The sequence below is a fragment of the Zingiber officinale genome, chromosome 3A (genome assembly GCF_018446385.1).
Source record: "Zingiber officinale cultivar Zhangliang chromosome 3A, Zo_v1.1, whole genome shotgun sequence".
Taxonomy (NCBI): domain Eukaryota; kingdom Viridiplantae; phylum Streptophyta; class Magnoliopsida; order Zingiberales; family Zingiberaceae; genus Zingiber; species Zingiber officinale.
In genome coordinates, this window is record NC_055990.1 from 22,122,752 (window position 1) to 22,139,748 (window position 16,997).

General features: G+C 37.1%; 3 protein-coding genes across 5 annotated transcripts; 2 read left to right on the forward strand and 1 right to left on the reverse strand.

The window, feature by feature from the left end:
* Nucleotides 1-234: 234 nt before the first annotated feature.
* On the reverse strand, nucleotides 235-10,492 carry LOC122051392 (ATP-dependent 6-phosphofructokinase 5, chloroplastic-like). Of its 2 annotated transcripts, none has more exons than XM_042612519.1 (14): nucleotides 10,274-10,492; nucleotides 8,806-9,134; nucleotides 8,581-8,662; nucleotides 7,431-7,504; nucleotides 6,708-6,819; nucleotides 4,081-4,176; nucleotides 3,885-3,986; nucleotides 3,710-3,784; nucleotides 3,358-3,498; nucleotides 3,101-3,217; nucleotides 2,926-3,030; nucleotides 2,484-2,564; nucleotides 1,545-1,673; nucleotides 235-736 (listed from the first exon to the last, which is right to left on the reverse strand). In XM_042612519.1, exons 2-14 carry the CDS (start codon nucleotides 9,111-9,113, stop codon nucleotides 569-571), a joined length of 1,590 nt encoding a protein of 529 aa, XP_042468453.1. In that variant the 5' UTR covers nucleotides 9,114-9,134; nucleotides 10,274-10,492; the 3' UTR covers nucleotides 235-568. The 2 variants fall into 2 exon arrangements, with proteins under 2 accessions (XP_042468453.1, XP_042468452.1); XM_042612518.1 differs by having other exon boundaries at nucleotides 10,266-10,492.
* A 1,288-nt stretch (nucleotides 10,493-11,780) lies between these two features.
* On the forward strand, nucleotides 11,781-13,542 carry LOC122051395 (homeobox-leucine zipper protein ATHB-13-like). 2 transcript variants are annotated; one of them, XM_042612522.1, is made up of 2 exons: nucleotides 11,781-12,407; nucleotides 12,493-13,542. In XM_042612522.1, exons 1-2 carry the CDS (start codon nucleotides 12,087-12,089, stop codon nucleotides 12,511-12,513), a joined length of 342 nt encoding a protein of 113 aa, XP_042468456.1. In that variant the 5' UTR covers nucleotides 11,781-12,086; the 3' UTR covers nucleotides 12,514-13,542. The 2 variants fall into 2 exon arrangements, with proteins under 2 accessions (XP_042468456.1, XP_042468455.1); XM_042612521.1 differs by having other exon boundaries at nucleotides 11,784-12,407; nucleotides 12,477-13,542.
* A 1,414-nt stretch (nucleotides 13,543-14,956) lies between these two features.
* Nucleotides 14,957-16,907, forward strand: LOC122051397 (probable serine/threonine-protein kinase PBL3). The gene is made up of 5 exons (XM_042612529.1): nucleotides 14,957-15,212; nucleotides 15,343-15,713; nucleotides 15,796-15,934; nucleotides 16,024-16,157; nucleotides 16,247-16,907. Exons 1-5 carry the CDS (start codon nucleotides 15,149-15,151, stop codon nucleotides 16,796-16,798), a joined length of 1,260 nt encoding a protein of 419 aa, XP_042468463.1. The 5' UTR covers nucleotides 14,957-15,148; the 3' UTR covers nucleotides 16,799-16,907.
* Nucleotides 16,908-16,997: the final 90 nt, after the last annotated feature.

Here is a 16,997-nt window from a genome sequence, read left to right on the forward strand (position 1 = left end):
CAACCTAGAACACACTTGTAGCATGCAGGCAAACATAACTGCCACCTACAAAACTGCACTCTTCTTCAAAACTCTTTTTACAAAACACTATTATCAAGAAACGCCAATCTTGAGTACATTAAAGAATAATGAAGGTAAAGATTTAAATAACCATAATGTAGTTTACTCATTTCTAGTTTTCTTGTCATGCCCGCGAAGTAGATGACCCACAAGGAAGGCAATACGAAAGGCCGGTACAAAATATAAGCTCATGTAGCCCTCATTAACAGTCTTGTATCTTTACAAGTAGAAATGCCATATATGGCTGTCGACAAATCAATATTTGGGCGACAGTTCTTAAGTGCCACTGTGCCCACTCTTATTTGCTCCAAAAAACAAAAAACACTTTGTCAAGCAACAACAATATGCTTACTTTGACTTTATCAGATACCATCGCAGGTAACAAAATGTTACACCTTAGACCAGTGAATCAGTGAATGAAATACCTCTCGTCAAACTTATCAAAAACTAGTTGAGATACCAAACTCGCCCGTGTTGATAGTTGATGCACCTATGCTGTCAATATACCTTAATTGAAATCAGGTTGGCCAGTTGATGTAAGGCATCGGTGCCACATCCTACTGTTTTTGTCGACATGCCTAGTAGATGCTATGACTTCAGTAATTGGGAAATAGACAAAGTGTGTGTTGCATATCCCAGTTGTAATGCCACTGTACCCAGCGAATGCTCCGTGTACCTGAACAAAAAAGTAGCAAAATTCAAGGGGGGAACATATATATACTACATAATATTCATCCAGGCAGTTACCCCGGAAAAGCAAATTTCATCAAATGTTAAAAATACTTGACATGAGATTAATATGGGCAAGTTCAAATGTAGTTTAGCTATTGGAACACAAGTGTTACTCGAACAAATGATAAATCAACTCAATCATTTAGTCAAGTTCAATAAGTTGAAGAGATCATTTTCATGATGACAAGTCTACAGAGTAAAAGTACACAAATTCTAGGAAAAGATACCTTACCACACGGGCAAAGAAATTAGAAGTTTTTAGACCAAATTGCAAGAACGGGCGAACAATATATTTTAACTATTCCAAGGATTGAGATGCTCAAACAGTATGATTAGATTTTCACAGAAACACTGAGAAATGAATTGATAGGATAGAGGATTCTCATCTCAAACAATATGATTTAGATTTCCATAGAATCATAGAGAATGAATTTAAATGTACAGAAGATTCTCTTTGGAGATGGAATTGGCAGATAGAAGGCAGAAGTGAGGGGTCAAAATAATTACAGAGAGCACCACTAACAACAGAAATGGTAGCTGCAAATTCCAGATGTCTAATGAAGTGAGGTGGATAGAGCAGATATTGGCAAATTTCTTAGTTTCATCTCTAGAAACTGAACACAACTGAATACATGTAGATATTGAAAACAACCATAGTGTCAAACTTTATTATCAAAAACATACATTCAGAGAACAAATAATTTACAAGAAATATTTCTATTAGATGTGAAGTAGAATAGAGAGATTCTTACCGCATTCTGGCCTAGTACAGTGCAAAGAATTGCATCCGATGCATTGGCACGGATGGCACGGATCATATAAGTTGGATCAATGTACTTCAAATCAGCTGGAATACCAATATTCTTGAAATGATTTTTGATCTGTGAAAGAAATGACATCATCCAAAAAACTGCAATCAGTTTAAGCAAAGTATAAACAACTGTACAGTTTAGAATCTGCATAATAATCTGACTTAGCGTTGAAAATCAATATTTTATAGATTCAAAGGCCTATGTGCTGGTGTTGTAAGAATTCATATTTTAAAAAACTGAGAAATAGACAATAAAATAAGACAAGAAGGTTAAAAGAGTAATCATAAGTGCAAAAAAAAAAAACATTTCTTGCCTATCTAATAATTTCATCAATTCCTTGGAATTCCTTGTTTCAATCATGAAGAAACACTCAAACAAGATATGAACACATTACCCTCATAAATCATACTGATTGCCTAGACTTTCAAAGTTTATTTCAACAATATGCGAAAATTTGGTGAGACTATCTATCAGCAAAACTCAAGCAATATCAAATGGGAGGCTATTAGCAGTCTTCTAATTTGTGATGAGTGTGAGTGTGCGCACGCGCGCGTGTGCGTCAATCCGTGCGTCACCCACACGTCACGCGTGCTCGCAGGCGGTGTGCGTGCGGGCCCACGGGCACCCGGATGTGCATGTGTGTGGGCGCATGGGCGTGTGTGTGCATGCATGCGTCATGCATGTGTGTGTGTGTGAGTGTGTGTGCGTGTGTGTGAGAGAGAGAGAGAGAGAGAAGCCAAAATTTTAAAAATTTTGGCAACAAAATTATTAATTAATTAACAAAATCATTTCTCCATCAGTCCTCACAAATAATCCACAGGACAAGTACATTTTCTTCTTTACAACAAAAATGAAATAGATGGTATAATGTGACAGCACCTGCTGTTGAAGGTGAACTCCAATATCGCTAAGCACCACATTTCCTGATGCATCAGTTGTGTTTGACTTTTGTAGGTATTCCTGAAAGACATTTAGAGGCCGTCACTAAATTAACTGAAATGAAAATTACCAATTAATTTTCTTCCAAAAATCGTTAGCAACAAAATCTAACACTGATTTGCTTAAATTGAAGTGCTACTTGTAAACTGTCCTGTATATCCAAATTAATGAGTGGACAGAATGTAATACACCCAGGAAAACTTTAGCAAAATTTTGAGTTCCTAGGTTCAGCTTCCAAGGATACAATAATTTTCCAAAATCTAAGTGTAAACATGCCATGGACAAAATTGGTTGGCTCATAGAAAAATGATCTAATTGCTCATACAAGAAAGCATTTTGTTCTAATCTCAAATAAAATAAATTATCAAGCATAGCGGCTTACTTGTCCTGCTCCTTCAGCAACACAGATCACAGCATTTCCTTTTGTTTTAATGAGATGCTCAAGATGTTGCAAGACTCCATTGGAACCCTCTAATTTGAAAGGTACCTTCGTTTGCATGATTTTCAGTGAATTGATCAAGGAAACAAACCAAATATGGGCATTGGATTTTACTGACCTCTGGAATCAAACAGATATCAATCTGACCACTAGAAAGTGATGCATGCATGGCTATAAAGCCGCTGCTTCTTCCCATCAATTTGACCAGGCCAATGCCATGGTATGCACTGCGAGCCTAGGTGGAAGGAAATATAAGCAACTTAAAAAAAAAGAAGAAGAAGAAGAAAAATAGAAATGTCTTCTTTTGGGAGAGAAAATGTTGGTAATAATTTCAAAAGTAATATGATAGATATGGACATTAGAATAATATGCTACCTCAACATAGGCAGAATTGATCACTCTCTGGGCTTCTTCTACAGCAGTATCAAAACCAAAAGTTTTGTCCATTAACAGTATGTCATTGTCAATGGTCTTAGGCACACCGACAACAGAAACTTTCAGCTTTCTCTTGCGACACTGAAGTTATAATATCAACAAGAAATTAAAGTCAAACTACAATGATAACCATGGTCTATCAATGTACAAGGTAAAGTTGAAAAATAATTTGCAACCTCATGACAATTTAAAATGAAAATATAATATCAGCAAAGAAGCTGTCTATGCATGTGCTTGCCAAATTAAGTCATGTAGATACCAAATTTATAACACTAAAATACAGACCCAATACCTCATTATGTATAGCAAGTGCACCTGCATGTGTTCCATCTCCACCCAGTACGAAAAGCATATCAATCCTCCTAGCCTGAGTTGTCCAATAGAAACCACAAATCAGTATCTGGTTCCTCTAATCCTGTAGAAAATACTCAATTAAGTCTAACCCATGAATTTGCAAGTCATCATACCTGAATGCTATCAACTATTTCGCTAGTGCTAGGCCCTCCTCGAGATACTCCTAGGAAGCTTCCACCAGCAAGGTTAATATTTTGAACCACTCTACGAGAGAGCTAAAAAAGAGGAAAGGGTACTATAAATTTCAAAAAAAAACATATGTGCAGACATTCCTAGAGATAGCAGAAAGTATATAGGACTTCATGGTACCGGTACTTCAGATAATCTCTCATCCGAAAATCCTCGATAACCATGTGGTATTCCAACAATATTTTTCACCCCATATTTTTCTAGTGTAAGAACTATCTGCAAAAAAAAAAGGAACATTATCATGACCAAATTTTGCCAATAAAGAGCACAAAAATTCATGCTGCAAGTAGTGATAAATTGGCTAAAAGTGAAAAATGAATACTAAATCCAGTAAATCTTAACGGACTGTAATGTAGCCAAATCTTGACAATGTTGACATAGTGTATCTGGATCACTAAATGATTGCCCAAGGTCTCTACCTTGCAGTGAGTCATAGTAATCAGTTAAGAATATGATTATCTTAATTCTTAAGATCAAAATTTCTCTCAATTTTCCTTGTGATGAAAATAAAGCAGACTCGATTAAAATAGAAAATGGTCTAATTAAGATAAATTTCTTTCTATTCCCCTTTGATATTGCAGCAAATTGTCACAACTGACACTGAGGCAATCTGCACTGCTTGTCTGCACAAGTTGACACTGAAGCAAAATATACCAACCAACCAGACATGAGAAACTAAATGACCAAAATTTATGTTTGATTGATTTGAAACTAAATTAAATCAAAAGTTCTTGAGAATGTAGAATTTATTGTGTCACACGAAATCCTGTGGAAAGATGCATAGCATAGCTCAACCCTGTATCGGAATAGAAAACTGAGAATGACACATTTTCTCTAATTGTCTTCACTGAAGATGGATGACATAGTTCAACTCTCTGCTAAATTGGCAATTTGAGAACATGACATTTACTCAGTTCATATATTTACTCGCTCAAGCAACACAAATGCAGCACAGCACATAAACATCACAGAATTGATTTTTTTTTCAGAAGAAAGAGAGGAAAAAACAAAGACTATTTTACTGGAAAACTGGATTTAACAGTACCAAGTTGCATTGGAATAGAACAGAAAATGCTGAGAGGAAGTAAAACAATTATTGTGCCTGGGGGTGTAAAGATAGGTCCTTATGCAGGATTTCTGAAGGTGGCACTGATGAAGTTCTCAATGGGTTGTTTGACACATTGTGGTAAAACATCCAATTGTCACACATGACTGATGTCGCACGGTGATGAAGCTCCAGGAGAGGAGCCTGACAATCCATTTGATGTTGTCAAAAACCTCGAGGCAGCAAAGAGTTAGAACAAGATCATCTTCAGAGTTGTCAATGTAAAGAACCAGATGTCAGATGTAGGATGAATGGCATGCCAAAATGATGAATCAAAGACGAGAGGATAATTTTAAGGCACAGCAGAAGAATTGCACCAGGAAAACCCATGTCTCTGCTCGTAGATGCATGAGAGTTGCAGACCCTGACACTATAACAAGCGTTCATCCCAAGTGCACAAGTTTGCTAGAAGCAGAGACCTAATGTACCTATGCCACATGGAAAGAGAGTTGAAGGAAACAAAGAAGGATAGCTTTGGTGCCTCAGCACCAAGAATAGGTCTTGTCACTGTGGACCAGGAGACGATGGCAACATAGATCCAAAGTTTCCATAGATGAGCCGCACAACAAATGGTTCATGAAGGCTCACAAATCTGCAAAATCTAGCTTTGTCAGATTTGGAATCCTTCAAAGTGGGAGAGAGATTGACCTCGCTATGTGGAAACAAGTACACAACAAAGAAGCTAAGGTTGATAAGACCAAGAACGTCGAAATGAATGCTAGGAAGAAGGATGTGAAGTGATGCTTCTTGGGGGAGCATTAATTTATTTGAAGCCAAAAGCATGTGGGAAGAGAAAAGATTTCTAGAGGGAAAGAAAAGGATTGAGAGATGAGTGGGACGCCAATTAGAAAACCAAAAGCCTAGAAAGGGGCGTCTAATACCATGTTAAGTTTGGAGGAAAGAAATATTATGCTGCTTCAATATGAGATAACTATTATTAAGATATACATACAATAATATGACTAATGAAAACCTTAGATCTAGAAGTACCAATGTGGAATTAGACCCAATACCACCTAATAATAGCAATATTAACTCCATTACTCGTACCAATGTCCAATCAATATAATATATGGAATAATTCAGCCTCCATAAGAATTAAGCAACTGTAAACAATGTGTCACAGTAGGCAACTTGGCTCTCCTTCCCAACTTCCATCATCACTCTCCCTCTCACATGGATACACATATATACATCCATAGATCTATTATCCAAGGCCACCTCTTTTAGTTTAACTTTTTGAACATTTAGAAGTTAAAACAACACCTGAATTTTGTTCAAATAGGTTATATATCCCATAATCCAATCCAAGGAGCAAGGTCATCATGCAAAATTCATAAAGTTTTACAGAGACGAAGACAAAAGCTGACAAAGCTTTTCATGCTAAAGTCAAAATATATAACCTACAACCTTAGAGAATGCTTTAATTTTTCAGAGGTTTCTAATATTTGAAAGGTTGGCACTTTTTAACCTTCTATATCTATGCTGTTTTTGTTCATATTTTCAAAACACTACGTCAATTGATTTAGCAAATCCATAGCACCTATGTATGACAAGTAGAATCCACGCATAAAAGGACTATGATGCAAAATCTATCTGCAACAACAATAGGAATTAACTAATGCACGAAAAATTGGCTAACCTGTCTAATGACATCGTTGAGACCAGGACAAAGACCTCCACAAGTAACAATGGCAGCTTTTACCTCCCCGGGTTCATAGTATATATTCTTTCTTGGACCAGCTCGATGCACCCTATTAGGGCCACAATTAACCAATAAAAGGTGATACAGGACAGTTATCATTGATAAAAGTACATTCACGTATTTTAGACTACTTTAAACATATATTACAAAAGAAATACCTCTATTCTGGAGATGAAATTTAAGAAAACAATATACAAAACATCATACACATAAACATAAAAGTTTGACCAATTATACTGTAGATACAAGTTAGTTCATACTTTTGGACATCAATTCTTTATATATAGTCAGAAATGAACATTACTACACTTAAGTACATAAGGAAAGAAATGAAATATAAGCCAAAATTGATCAGACACGACACGAAGCAGCTGAGAGTAAGGAGATACAGCTGCGTAAGACTAAATACTTCAAATATACTTAGTCTCATGCCCCAAAAAGAACACAATCGAATTATGTGACTAATCATTTTATATAATGTTTTAGTTAAACATGCATAAATCATGCTACAAGCTGTGATGGAATCATGGAAAACATCAATGATCAATTAAGAGCATGAACCAGCAAGATCATCCTTTTCCAAGCCACATGAAATATACTTACTGAAAGGAAAAAAGATTAATGATGCAATTGTTCTGAATTTACAAGAAACAGGAATACCATTGCTCTACCCAGCTACAATCAGGATCAATGCACTCTGCTCCAGCAGAAGTAGGCGAAGCAAACTTAATAACCTGGTAAGAATAATATAATGATTTGAAGCTCTATTAGACTTAACATTTATGGCATCCAGGGTCAATCTCTTAATGTTGGTGAGTATTGACCTTTTCCAGTTGGAAAAACTAAGAAGGATAAAAACACTAAGATCCATTAGGTATGGGGAGTGAACTATAAATAATACTGTAAAAGGAAAGTGTAATATTGACTTCACAATTATTAAAATACAACGGTAACTAGTTAATGGCAATAAACACTTCCACAAATCAGTTAATTCATTCTTACTCCTGCCATGGGCATAAACCAGTGTAATATGACATATCTTCAGTTTTAGAAACCAGTTTTCTCTTTTATCAATTTCCTTTAGAAATTGAACTGCAACTATCAACACTTCATAAAGTGGTATAATGCAACACATATTTAGTTTTGGAGACCAATTTCGACTTCTCATCCATATTATTCATGAATTGATGTAAGAATAGGAATGTTTTCTGGAAGAGCAAAATATTCTCTTATCATGAAAGAAAACTCTTCAGCATATTATCAGCATTTAGTATATGGAAGAAACTGTCTGAATATATGTTTTTATTGCAAGACCAAGTAATTCAATACTTGAGAGTTATAGCAAACTGTATCTGATATGGGGAACAACCAGCATAATATAACATATGTTCGGCTTTAGAAACCAGTTTTCTCTTTTTATCAATTTCCCTTAGAGATTGAACCGCAACTATAAACACTTAATAAGTCAGTTAATCCACTCTCACTCCTTAAGCATAAATGTCATGGAGATAAAGTGGCCTAATGCAACACATATTCAGTTTAGGAGACTAGTTTCCACTTCTCATCCATATTATTCATGAATTGATCTGCAATGAATTAAGAATACAGCAGAATAAGAGTATTTCCTGGAAGAGAAAAAAATCTCTTATCATGAAAGTAAAGTCTTCAGCATACTATCAGCATTTAGTATATGGAAGAAACTGTCAGAATAGATGTTTTGAATGCAAGAACAAGTCATTCACTAATTGAGAATTATAGAAAACTGTATTTGATAAGAAGAATAACCAAATGCTCCTGTCAAGAAGTACACCTTGAGTAGTGCTCTGTCATCATCATTCACATAGCCATTCCATATGTCACTTGCTGCCCCATTGCCATCAACTAAAGGGATCCTGTTCAAATCAAACAGCAATTTCTTTATAAAGATCTGGATATGGAAAAATATTTGCTATGAAGGAAAATCAATTAAACAACTATAAATGAATGAGTAATTTCCATAATAGACAAAAGCTTCTTGTGCATACAAACAGATCACCTGCTTTTAAGTGAGAATGTAGTTGACCTTGGCTTAATGTCAAGAATATCCCTCAAATGTGGTAAATTGAATCGTTTTTCAAAATCCTCCTGGAATTTCTTTTTCCAATCAAGATCAGTAAAGTCAATCTGTGGTTTCACAACAGATGGTCTAGAATTTGTAATTTGAGATTCAGCTTTAATCACTCTAGCAAACTTTCTTATCCTTGCACAGTGGAAGTTTCCAAGTCGAGAACCGGAACAGAACTTTATACCATGTTGATGCAAGTCAGCTAAATCAACACCATTAATTGCCTTTGTAAAAGCCATTGGGCAAATGCAGCAGAGATTCTGATGGAAAACATATGCAAAAAGAGCACATTAAGATTGGTTATATTGCAGTTTCTTGCTTTAGTTAAATTGAGATATTGTGGAGAATCCAATTAGGCACTGAAATCATGAGGAAAAAAAAAGCAATAAATCCAAGAAAAAATACAAATGGACAAAATTAACTATAGCCATATCCTTTTTCAAGCTTACACAACCATAAAGCCAAGTTGGAACTGTCAATCTAGTTCCACGGATGTTGAGAAATGAATCATCAGAAATGAAAGATTTAAAGAAGTTCAGTTTATTTCAACCTTGAACTACTTTAGCAAGCAAAAAGATTTTACTTTGAAACTCCATATTCAAGATTTAAATTATAAAGAGCAATTTTACAAAAATACTTGCACCAATCATCGTCGAGAAATGCACAAAAACCTTACTTTGAGGCTCCAGAATTAGCATCCAAATTATCTAGATTCTAGAACATTATAATGAAACTTGCATCAATAATCATCTGATTTGAAGGAAGTCACGATTCTAATGCACAGAAGCCTTACTTTGAGGCTCCAGAATTGACAGCCAAATTATCTAGATTCTAGAACAACATTTTCAAAGAAACTTGCATCAATAATCATCTGCTTTGAAGGAAGTCATGATTCTATATCATAAAATTGAAAAGGACGAAGGTTCCCAGCTGCCTATATAAAAAAGAGCAACAGAGCGATCAGTAAGATTGGATCTATGTACTAGCTACATGGAATGACACTAGAAAGATCCAAACGGAAACAACAACAAAAAATGTGACAACCCGTTCTCTATCAAATTCATATCCCTCTTTCCTTTTCCAACTAACCCAACGAACAAAACCTTCGGCAGGATGTCTAAAGTAAACAAGCATTAAGGTCCTGCTTTGAAGAAACCAAACACAGCACAAGCTAGATAACAAACGACATTTCCCATCGTCATCAGACAACGTCACCCCAACAAAAACGCAGTCAAGATCCACCGAAGAAATTAAGCATGCGCAAGGTCTAAAATCACCAGATCACAAAAAATAACGCTACGGCCCATGATAGCACCAAATCTAATAGGACCGTCACGATCCTTCCGAAGTATCTCAAGCAACACAGAGAAGAAATCGAATCATTTCGCTACCAGCTCACTTCGGGATCAGTGATCGATCCTTCTACTGCTCGCTGCTCGGGAGCACTCTTTCTTCTCCTCGAAGAATCCTCTCAGTCCAACGAAGGAGACGGCGATCGCGATTAACACCTCGGCCGGCGGTAGGTGGAGATCGGCGGAGGAAGCGATGAAGGAGGGAAGCGAAGTCAAAGAAGCCGCCCACCGATTTAATCGGCGAGCGATGGAATTGGGAATCAGTAAAGGACGGCGGCGGCATGATTATGAGCTTAGAGAAATAGTCTGACGCCGTCGACGATCAGGATGACGCCACGTGGGTAAAGAATTGTAACGCGAGTTTACGGATCGTCGATCTGGAGACGACTCGGAAGTCCGATGCCCGGCAGACGGTTTTGCCTTTTTGTCGTCCGTTGCACTTTCCGCGTGTCACAGAGCAAGAAAAAATCGTACGGAATTATCATAACGGTACATTTGCGAGTGACTTTGGGTCCAGATCGGCCCATTCTCTAATTGGCCCATATTCCTCCTAAGGTTATGTTAATGATTTTTTTTTAAAAAAAAAAAACATTAAACTTTTACTTTCATGTGTCATGTAAATTTAGATTCTTATAAAATACACAACATTATATTACTTTGTTTTTCTATATTTATTTATTTGATTCTACCAATTGAAATGAAATCATCTGATCATGTAACCATGATGTTGTTGTATTATAGAGACATCAATTTTATGCATGATCGTGTACACTAATATTACTTCTAATTTTTTTTTTAATGAGCAAGAATCTAATATTTTTCCTTATTGTCAAACTAATGTAATAGTAAAATGTTAGATGAGAATCTCCTTATAAAAATTTAATTTAATATCATATTTGATCTTAGTCAAAAAATTAAGAAAAATATGTTTTCTCACATCGCCATCCTAAAATATTTATACAAGCTTCTTTGCTTTGCTAATTAATATGGAACTAAAAAGACCTCTAGATTTCTAATTAATTAATAAATGTTCAACTAAATCTCGAACTCTAGATCATTAATAAAAAAAATTCAATAATACGTTGATGATTAATAAGCAAATTTTCTAATAATACACCATGGTTAGTCTTGAACTCTAAATTCTTGATTGATATTTGATACGTTTGTAGAAATTATTAATAAATTTTGAAATTATTTTCAATATAAAAAGAAAAATATATATTAAAATAATTTTATTTTGGGCTTCACCAAAATTAGTTGATGTCAACGTTTAATTTTGGACATTGTTTTATCTAATATCTATAGAAGTATTTTATTTATTTTATTTTATTTTATTTTATTTGCATTCTAAATATCAATTTTAACCCCACAAGGAATGATGATGGTAGAGGTGTTTAAAGTGCCATGGGCATCATGGAAAATAATAAATAGTAAACAATATAGAAGAAGAACAACAACAACAAGATTAAGGTTAGAATAATGCCTTGAAATCCTAAAGAGTTTTAGATAGCAGTCTAGCAGCCCAACGTGTGTTCTTCCATTTGATGCAAAGGAGTGATGAGGAATGAGACAGGGCAAGATTCACAAATCACAAATAGCTGTATGTGTGTTAGGTAGCAGTCCCAGCAGCTCACTGGACCCTTCCCTAGATTCCTGCCCTCCCTTTCTCCTCAAGGGACATCTTCCTTAAAAGCTTACTTTGTCCTTGTCTCTCCAGGAATTTCATCACCAATTTCCTAATCTTCTCCTAATTCACTCATGAACCTTCATTACTCATCCGGAGAAGATGCTAAATCAAGTTACAGTATAGTTGGCCAGCACTGAATTTTGATCATCTTCTCAGAGGTGAGTTCATTGATCATGTTGAAATCGATCATAAACGGGGAGGAGGGCTTTTCGGAAGGCAGGGTGGTGCTGAAGAGGAGGCTGAGTGTGGAGCAGTTGAGGACATTGGAGAAGAGCTTTGAGCAGGGGAACAAGTTGGAGCCAGAGAGGAAGATGCAGCTGGCCGTGGCTCTTGGGCTGCAGCCGAGGCAGGTGGTCGTCTGGTTCCAGAACCGGCGAGCCCGGTGGAAGACCAAGAAGAAGGAGAAAGATTACGATGCCCTCAAGAGACAGCTCGAGGCCATGAAATCCGAGAACGAAGCTCTTCGAGCCCACAACATCAAGATCCAAGCTGAGGTACTACTGCTCGTCAATATTCTGAAACATGAACTCAGGGACCATTAAGGGAACACTAAGTTTATGCAGATCATGGATCGCACAGGGAGAGTGGCGTCGGAGCTGATGATCAACCTCAACTTCCATTGATACACTAAGAATTACCAGTTCCTCTCCCATCACATCATTTTAAAAACCAAGAAGATCAAATTGGCATGTACTGATAGCTCTGTGTACTTGTTCTTTTCCACCCTGTGGGCTTATGAGAAGTGTGTGGAAGCTCTCAAGTAAAATGGCGATGTCGATCAGTTGACTCATGAAGTGTTGGCATGGGTTGATTAGCTTCTTCTCTTTACTGCAATGGCTGTCAGCTACGGAAGCAGAGACCTCTGTAAGGCAAGTAATTGAAAGGAGCAGATTGTTCTTGGACCATTCATGCTAAACCCAAAAGCCGGGGACCATGAAAGAACTATCAAAAGAATTGATGATCCAGCAATTTTATCTACTTTTTGTTTGGTTAGGTCCTCCATATGATCGATCAATCTGTTGTTGAAGAATTCATCACATGGACATGGACATGGACAGTTCATGCATATAATTCAACCACTGCAATTTCTTCAGAAATCTAACGATCCAATTCAGCACAAAAGTGTCGGGGAAATGCATTAATGTGTACGTTGTCTTCCACAGTGGGAGTGTTCGTGTGGACTTCTAGTTTTTCCGTTGATCAATTCAAATTGTGACTTTGTCAGAGAAGAAAATAATTTATTATAATGGAATTAACTCAATATTCTTCCTGCCATCTGTTCTCTTGATGATTGGTTTGACTTAGTGAGGCATGAGGATAGACATTTGATAATAAGAGTTTGAAAAATCCAAGATGAAGTTGACATATTGTCGGAGTCCATTGTGAAGTTGATAATGAGGAGAAGAGTGGAGCTTATGCAAACATTTTTGTTTACTATTTGAAGTTAGAGAGTTCATGAATAATCAAAAGAAGCCAATCAGCTTTAGATCAAAGTCCAAGCAGTTGATTCGTTCTTCAACAAAGAAAAGTTTGCGCAATCTCAGAATTTTGTTAGGATTCACTTTAAATGATTGTGAATGCCAAACACGGTCGACTGGTCAAGATGAGCTGTCCGAGTGCTGGAGCCAAATAGGCAGACCAAAAGCTTTTCGATCCCTCTGGTTGGTGTTGGAATTGTAATGTTGCAAATAAAATTTGACATTGAAATCATGTCAAAAAAATCATAAACGTATAAAGAAAAAAAATTTCATTTGTACGAAGTCTTTTGGATAAAGTCTAAAAATAAATTCATAAGAATTTATATCAAAGTGAATAATATCATACAATTATATAGATATCTAAAATTTTCCAATCCTAATTAATATCAGAGCTCAGACTGTCAAAAGATTTAATCGCTGTTTGTACACAAGAACTATTCGAACTGCTAGAAGATTTGACTGTCAACTGTGTACCAGAGCTATGATATAATCGAGTCGTGTGAATAGAATATTGACCTCAAATAAAAAAAATGGAAGTTCTCATATCGGGATCAAGAGGACTAGACACCAATAAAAAAATCCTCATGGATAGTTAAATAAAAAAATCTTAATTGCGATTAGATCAGGAGATCTAGTAAGTGAATTGGACTGAGAAACAAGAAAATCCTAATAGATTGAGTGGACTGTGAACAGGAAAAACTAGTTGATCGGTTAAACTGAGGGACATGAAAACTAAATAAATAAGGAATAGACATCAAATGAATATACTTTGTGTTTGAGAGGCATCCTATTATTCTTTGTTTGAAGGAAAGTTACGAAGTTGTAATATTAAAAAAATCATATATTAAAATTAAAAAGAAAAATTAGGTTCTTAAATTTAAAATAAATAATATCATACCATTAATATATATATATATATATATATATATATATATATATATATATATATATATATATATATATATATATATATATATATATCTTACTATTTTATTAAAAATCTCCCCCTTTTACTAACTAACTTTGGTGAAGCCTAAAATGAATTTATGTTAATATTATTATGAATTTTTCTCATCATTAATTTTCTCTGGTTGTTTTATATAAAAAAATATAGTTCTCTTTAGTCCCACATCTTAAAATTGACAACACTATGATCAAAGAAACTTCTATAAATATTTTAGGCCGACAATGTTAAAAAATATACTTTTCTTAGTTTTTTTACTAAGATAAGTATAATATTAAATTAAATTAATTTTTTTCATAGGGAATTAGTTTTCTTAGTTTTTTTATACTAAGGGTAATACTCGAAAATCTAAACAATTCAATTTTCCAAAGAGCTAAATAATATAGATTTTCAAAAGTCAGGTACTTTACCCTAATGACTCTACTAATAACTTTATTTATTTTAATGTAAAAATACTTTAATTAATATAGTTTCATTATAAAGGGTCAATGTGATTTCAATATATTATATTACGCGCGCATGAACTATCACTAATATATATATATATATATATATATATAGGCTTGACCGGATTTCTGTTCACACTTGATGATGACCCACCCCGAATCTAACCGTATGAGACGGCCGGCCTTCCCCTTCTTCCCTCCCGTCACCGAGTCTACGCCCCTCTTCCTCTTTCGCCAGTCAAACTCGCCTCGAAGCCATATACTCCACAAACCCTCCAGTTTTTCGCCCTCTCGTTTCCATGGATTTCTAATCTCCACTACTAGTTCGCAATCCTTTGGACGGAGTCATGGGGAACTGCTTCAACTTGTTGTCCAGGGTCGACGGCTCTCAGACCCCCCCAAATTCTACTTGTGAGGATTTCTTATCTGTTCCTCGTATTGTCTGATCTGTTAGTTTTAGTCTGTTTTACTGCTTAAAGTTGCTATCTTTCAGTTCATGCCATGCATGTAAATGATTCTAAGAATCCAGCTCTCTTCACAGATGGCTCGAGAGGAATCACCAGCAAAACCAGCGCTTCTTCGCTCCCATCGACTCTGACAGCTTCTACTACATCCAACCTTGGCTCGACTTCCTATAGCGAAACCGTCGTCAGAGGAACTCTTCCTACGCTGAAAAGCGAAGGGGAAATTCTGTCCTCCAATTTGAAGAACTTCAGTTTCAGCGATCTAAGGATTGCTACCAGATACTTTCGCTCCGAGAGTCTCATCGGGGAGGGCGGGTTCGGTTGCGTGTACAAAGGGTGGATCGACGATCAAACCCTAGCCCCTTCGAAGTCTGCGTCGTCGGCGGCCATGTTGGTCGCGGTGAAGAAACTCAAACCTGATGGATTCCAAGGTCACAAGGAATGGCTGGTAAGGTCGACGAAGATGGCGCCGCTGCATTTTGTTTCTAGGCTCTTCCTGGTCTCAGACTTTTCCAAACGGTTCCTTGCAGACTGAGGTCAACTATCTGGGTCAACTCCACCACCCGAACTTGGTCAAGCTGATCGGCTTCTGTTCGGAGGGCGATAATCGGCTCCTGGTCTACGAGTTCATGCCGAAAGGAAGCTTAGAGAACCAACTTTTTTTCAAAAGTGAGCAAAAAAAAAAAAAAAAGGGAGATTCAATATTTGATCGGACTCTTCTCTTCTCGTTCATTACCGACCGAGCTCTCTCTTTGCAGAAGGACCTGCGACTCTGCCTTGGGAAACTAGGATCAAGGTCGCAATTCAAGCTGCGAGAGGCATATCCTTCCTGAACGACGAGTGCGAGATCATTTATCGAGACGTGAAGGCATCCAACATACTCCTCGACAACGTACGCATCGGCCATCGGGCATCAGATCTCGAAGAACAGTTGAACCCTGCCCGGATAAGTGTCTGAGTCTTCACGGCTTTGTTTTGCAGGATTTCAACGTGAAGCTTTCGGACTTCGGCCTGGCGAAGGACGGACCGACCGGCGACCAGACTCACGTATCGACGCAGGTCATGGGAACTCATGGATATGCAGCTCCGGAGTACATTGCAACAGGCAGGCTTTCTGTGAAGGCCGACGTGTACAGCTTCGGGGTCGTGTTGCTGGAGTTACTGACGGGGCGAAGGGCCTTCGACAAAACGAAGGCGGGGGCGGAGCAGACCGTTGTGGACTGGGCGAAGCCTCATTTGGGCAACAAGCACAAGCTGCACCAGATCGCCGACTGGAGGCTGGAGGGGAAGTACCCAAAGAAACAGGCCCTCGAGCTCAGCATCCTCGCTCAGCAGTGCATCGGAAGCAATGCGAAGAAACGGCCGCGCATGGCTGAGGTCGCCGCCTCGCTGGAGAAGCTGCAGTATGCAAAGCATGGTGCTGCTTGGGTTCCGCAGGCCGAGCGGCAAAGGAAGGCGAGTTCTGGTTCGGCCGTCACACGGTCGTCGCCGGTCCAGAATCGTCGTTCCCCGCTGCGTGCGCCCCGCAGCTAGTGACTCTCCTTTACAAATATTCCTTTTTTAGGTGAGCTTTTCATATGGATGGATTCTTTTGTCATGGAGATATTCTCATGAAATAAGTTTTTGCGTGCAAATTAATGAACTGTGCGTGGTCGTGAAATATGAAATGTTGGTGAAAATAATTGTTTTAACATTATACTTTACTTTATTTGTCATATTAATAATCATATCG